This window comes from Dioscorea cayenensis, chromosome 12, assembly GCF_009730915.1.
Source record: "Dioscorea cayenensis subsp. rotundata cultivar TDr96_F1 chromosome 12, TDr96_F1_v2_PseudoChromosome.rev07_lg8_w22 25.fasta, whole genome shotgun sequence".
Lineage (NCBI taxonomy): Eukaryota > Viridiplantae > Streptophyta > Magnoliopsida > Dioscoreales > Dioscoreaceae > Dioscorea > Dioscorea cayenensis.
In genome coordinates this window covers 1,145,154-1,151,295 of record NC_052482.1, presented here as the reverse complement: position 1 = coordinate 1,151,295, position 6,142 = coordinate 1,145,154, and the positions used below count along the sequence as shown (strand labels likewise).

General features: G+C 30.7%; 1 protein-coding gene across 1 annotated transcript; it reads right to left on the bottom strand.

The window, feature by feature from the left end:
- Positions 1-3,579: 3,579 nt before the first annotated feature.
- LOC120273078 (tropinone reductase homolog At5g06060-like) lies at positions 3,580-5,138 on the bottom strand. The gene is made up of 5 exons (XM_039279723.1): positions 4,985-5,138; positions 4,612-4,819; positions 4,303-4,519; positions 4,110-4,219; positions 3,580-4,027 (listed from the first exon to the last, which is right to left on the bottom strand). The coding sequence occupies exons 1-5, from the start codon at positions 5,050-5,052 to the stop codon at positions 3,860-3,862; spliced, it is 771 nt and encodes a 256-aa protein (XP_039135657.1). The 5' UTR covers positions 5,053-5,138; the 3' UTR covers positions 3,580-3,859.
- Between the last annotated feature and the right edge of the window lie 1,004 nt (positions 5,139-6,142).

Sequence of the window (6,142 nt, the reverse complement as noted above, 5' to 3'; positions counted from 1 at the left end):
TACATAGGTAGGGGCGGAGCGAAAAGAAAGGGGAGGGGGGGCCGCCCCCGTATCGCCGGCGAGGTTTGTTGACCCCGCCTGCTTCTTCCTTCCCCTTCACCCTCACTCGCCCCCTTCCGCTCCTCCCCCTCCCTTCCGCCGTTCAGTTCAAAGTTTTTGTTTTTACTTTTTTTTAGATATATATATATATATATCTTATAATTTATAATTTTTTTATCTTTATATATTTTTATATTTTTATTATTTTTTTCTATTGAATGATTAGATGTTTTTGTTGAGTTTTTTATTTTTAAATATTTTCAGAAAATTTATAAAAAATATGTATGATTGATTAATATGCATTGATTTAGGGGTTTGAGAAATATTAAAGCTTTGATTTCATAAATAAATTATTTTATTCTAAATTACAATTAGTTTATATAGAAGTTTAAATAAAAGTTATTATTTTTCAAAAATATTTAAATATTAATTTATTTTGTATTTACTAAGATCTTAAATGTAAATAATTTATAAAAATTAATTTTTTAAAAATTATTTAAATGTATTCAGATAAATGTCCTGCAAAAGAGAATTTTTAAATTTAAAATATTATTTATATTTTTATAATTATAAATTAGAACAATATTATCTCAAGGGTATGGCTAATGAGGGAATTACTTTAGGCCCTTTATTTTTTAAAATCCTCATCTTTAAATATTTTTAATAATAATTAAAAAAATCAAAATTTGAAAGACTAACAATAATTACTATAATAAAAAAAATTTAATTTAATATGTAATCAATGTAATTTAATCTGAGTTAATTTTTAGATTTTAAAAATATTAAATATTTTATTTTAATGCTTAATCAGTAATTTTTCAAAATTCTATTCTGATATTTTTAATGGCTTTTCATGCATTTATTTCTCCAAAATTAATATAATATTTACTTTTTTAATTATAAATAAAAGCTTTTGTAGTTTTTATATTGTTATAATTTTCTTGTTAGATGTTTACTTTGTTGAGTTTTATTCACAAATTTTAAATATATCCTTTTATTATGAGTTTAGTAGCATGTGAAAAGATAAACAAACATCTCAAAACCTCTAGTTATCTTAGCCGCTTCTGAGTCGGAATCATAAAAAAAATCTAAGATAAAAATATATATTTTGATATATTAATTAATTTTAATTATTTTTCTTATATTTTACTCATTGTTATTAAAAAAATTTAAATGTATTTTATAATTTAAAATTTTTATTAATTAATTATTTTAAAACTTTAGTTCGCCCCCTCTATATAATTTCTGGCTCTGCCCCTGTACATAGGTATGTTTACATATACATACATACATACATATACATATATACACTTCTACATATATACAATAATACATATGCATATATGTATATACACACAAGTATACATATACATATACGCAAATACATATATATATATATATGCATATATTCATATATACACACATACATATATACTTATATAGATATATATACTGATATATGTACATAGATATGCATATATTTATATATACACATATACATACACTTATACGCATATGTTTTTCGATTTTCGGTTATAAATTATTCAAAACAAACGAAAAATCTTTATAATCTGATAATTTTCGATTCTAGCCCGGCCGAAACTGAGATTTAAGCTGCGTTGTATTTTTAAGCCAAAGTATTTTTTTAGATTCGTTGTAATTGAAAATCCACTGCATTTAGAATTACATCCAACTAAATGCCATCAAAAATAAAATTCTTCTATACTGTTTGTGATTTTTTACCCTAATTTATTTTGGGGGTTTTCACGTAAAATCTGTGTCCCTCATCTTTAAAATTGTTATTATTTTACTCTACCCAATTCCATAATTTCACAACATTGAATACATATGAAGGTGACCAAAATGTCTGTAAGACTTTTTTCACAAGGAAAAAAATACCTCATAATTTAACATTTTTGACGTGTCATAGTGCAGTTCTAAACTTCTAATACGATAATTCACAACCTCAAGTATTAGTCTTCAACTTACATATGTGACTGACACCAGACAAATTCTCAATAAATCAAAATTAAATTTTGGATAGTCTGACAAACCAAAACTTAAACTCTAAGATATTTGTTTTTCTAACATTCAGTGGATTGATTAAAACTTCTACTGCCAGTTAATCCTAAGGTAAATAAAAAAAAAAGAATTGAAAAGAAAATCATTTACCAACAGCTTACAGCTCAAGATAGAGGCTTTCCGAATTTGTCGCCAACACCACTAATGTTAAAAAAAATTAGAGCGACTTTGGTCATACTCTTAATCATACACAAGGTTAATTAAAGATACTGTTTCGTGATTGAGGAAATCAAATAATCCAAAAGATAAGGTCAAATCAGTGGACTTCTGATTTGGATGGGTGATAGATCCTAATTTAAATGAATAGTTTTACACAAATGGTAAAAGATAATATAAGTTTACAAATATATATATATCTTCTACGTCCAAACAATAGGATTTAATGAGGGTGGGGTTCACAATATTCAAGCCCCATCGTTGTCAAATTTGAATGACCCCACTTACTCTTTAATTTTAATATTTAATATCCTTCTGGCACACATTTGCTTCATTTGATATTGACATATACCAACCAACTGTGATGTGAAATAAAAAATCGTTCAGTAGGTCCATCCAGTGACCAGCGTTTACCTGGCTGGAGATTGGAGTGCTGCTCTTCTCCATTATTATTATTATTATTATTATTAAGATGAGTGGTTAGGTCCGCTTACACACGAGTGCTGGACCATTTATATACAACTATTATTCATAAATTTTCATTATTTATAAAAAAAATTTAAATTGTCATTATTTATAAAAGATTTTAATGAAGATCCAATTATTAATAGGTTAGTTGGTCGTTGGTTGCTCTTCTCCATCTTGTTGGTCTTTTACTTTTGGTCGGGGGTGGACTCACTGTAATGTGATTTTTCGCTTTGAGAGACGTCTTTTCTGTGAGTGACTTGCACTGTCTTTTTCTTATTTGGTGTGTTATCTGTACTTTTCTTTCTTTTAATGTTTGCTCCTGTACTCTTGTATAAATAAGAAGAATATCCCTTATTACAAAAAGTAGCACACACAAAAGACAAGTGATATGTTATAGAGGTGGGCGCCATCATTTTATGTGGTTTTCGATTAGAGGCGTCTTGTCGCAGTGATTTACTGCACTGTCTCTTTTCATTGGTCATTATCTGTCTTTCTACTTTCTCTTTTAATGTTTTGCTCTGCATCTTTGTATAAAAACAAAAGACAAGTGATATGTTATAGAGGGTGGATCTCAGCATGTCTTTTTATATGGTTTTCGTTAGAGGCGTCTTGCGCATGGTATTTGCTGCACTCTTTTCTTATTGGTGTGTTATGCATCTTTTAACTTCTTTTGTAATGTTTGTTCCCTGACTTTGTATATTTTGTTTTTTTATTTCCAATAAATCGGTGATTTATTAAAAAAAAAAGTGATGTGTTAAGTTGCTGTCAAATGTTCTAACTGTTATTATATTTGCCATTTAGAGAAAGAAGATAAACAGTAAAAGAAGCTAGAAATTCACTTAAAGAGAATTCACTCACAGAGCAAAGATTCTCTCTCATTTATTACATTGGTTTTCAGCAAAACCATATATTCACATACATACTTGTTAACAAGCATAACAGACAAGACTAAACACAACCATACTTAACCTGCTTAGAACTTAGACACACATACATCACAGCCTTCATTATTTCCATAGTTCAAACCATAACCAACTCAACAAACATTTAAACTCAGTAGTAAAACTATCATAAACCTTCAACAGACCTTCAATATATCACCTGCTAATTAACACTAACAAGGCTGTGTTCGTCCTCCATCAACATTGATGATTTGGCCAGTAACATATGAGGCTGCAGGAAGGCAAAGGAAAACAACAACTGATGCCACTTCTTCTGGTTCTCCTAGACGTCCATGAGGAGTCCGAGATAATTCATGCTCCATGAATTCATTTTCAAGACACTGTTTTTAACCAAAACATGCAATCTCATCAATATATATATATATATATCCAGAGTCTCAGCTGAAGATAAGACCGACTTACAAGGCTTTCAATTAGAGGTGTTTTAAGAACTGCAGGTCCAACACAGTTGACTCTGATATTGTCTTTTGACCACTCGCATGCTAAATGCTTGGCTAGTTGATTCAAAGCTCCTATATTTCAAATGGAAAGCAATCAAAATCCAAAATTGAAATTCAATACTTGCAACAACAATTGGTTTTATATATAGTTTTACCTTTACTTGCTGTATACAAAGCTGATTTTACATAAACATGAAGAGTACTAGTGCTGGAAATGAACACAACGCTTCCTGATGTTGAAGCTTTCAACAAAGGATAAGCTAATTGGCTTAAATGGAGTGCAGATTCAAAATTGGTAGTCATCGTTAATGAGTAATCTTCAGCAGTATATTCCATTGTGGGTTTCCTTACACCAGTCCCTACATTGTTTATCTATATATAGCAACAACATAACACGTATATATATGAGAGAAAATTAAGCCACATGCATGCACTTAGAAAAGTAATTGTAATTTTATGCTTACAAATATATCAAGCTTTCCTTGGAAAACAGTAGATACATTCTCCATTAGTTTCTCCCTTTCAGTCCTGGAACACACATCACACACTGATCCAGTAACTTTGAAGTTGTTGCCTTCCCATTGTTTCAGGCATTCAGCAAGCTCAGCTTGGTTGCGAGAACATGTATACACAGAGGCTCCAAACTTTGCTAATTCTTCCACTATGGCACGCCTACAATTAAGTGAGCTGGTAACTTATAATATTTGTATGATTAATTAATAGATCTATATATCTTAATTAGTTCAAAGTTCAATATAGAGAAGAGTATATATTTAAAGTGAAGAACAATAGGATATATATATATATATATATATTTGGGGGGAGAGAAGGGTGTACCCAATTCCTTTGGTACCTCCAGTGACCAAAGCTGTGGCTCCTTTTTTAAGTGTCCAGCGTTCGTCCATCTCAATGGATATATAGATGTATGTCTCTGTTTTCCTACTAGTATGTAGTCCTCCTTATATAGGCGTGAATCTTACTAAAACCCTCACAAACACTTAATTTTCCATGGCTGAATATATAAAGACGTCATCCATGACATATATAAGCTTGAATGACAGAATTTAATTTTGCTGATTCTTATCATCTTTTGTCCTTGTTGAGACAAATATATGAAGTATCACATAGACTTTGTTTTGGGTGATCTGAAGCTGTGGAGCCTATACTAATGACCTAGCCCATCAATGCATTAATGGAGGTGTAAGCTTGAATTACATGATAGAATAGATCAAACATCGAAGGATGGGGATCAGCAAGCATTGTGGGCTGTGTCCAAGATCAGGTGTGGCACTGAATGAATTAGAAAGTATTGTATCTTGTTTTTAGTGTAATATTTTTTATGGGTTTATGCGTTAGACTTTAATAATTATAGTCTAAGCTTTAACGTTTTGAAAGATGCAGTGAAAGTAATCACTTGTGAGAGGAGATTCAAAACAGAACTCATCACAAGTCAAGTATTGTTTCACTTAATCTAGCATTCACATTCTTTCAGAGTTAACTCATTTTTTGTCTCACTGAGGTGAGTGAGGCTCTCACATTACTTACCACAGCTCTCTCTCAAGAGATACTTTGCTCCAACTGATTTAAATCTTTCTCAATTTCTTCCTCTGTCGTCCCAGCATACTTAACCTAACAGAACCATGTACAGTTTTACTTTTATCAACTTCATTATAATAACTTAATTGCATTCAAATTTGTAACATATAGAGAGCTAAGAGAGGTACGTGGCTTTATAAGTGATGACCATTATTTCCGGAGGGAAAGACTGTTGGAGTTCACTCAGAGAGTAGATTAAATCTAGGTGTGAACTAAGCCGATGTTGAGAAGACTGAATGGAGGCTTGATCCTGTACGCAGCATGAAGAAGTCCAAACTTTGCATGTGTGATTGGATGGGATGTGATATGATCAAAAGTATTTTGTTTTGGTGTGAAGTCACATGTTGTCTTTACCTTTAGTGTTGTGTCAGTCTTGTCTGTTTTGAAAGTCTTTATATT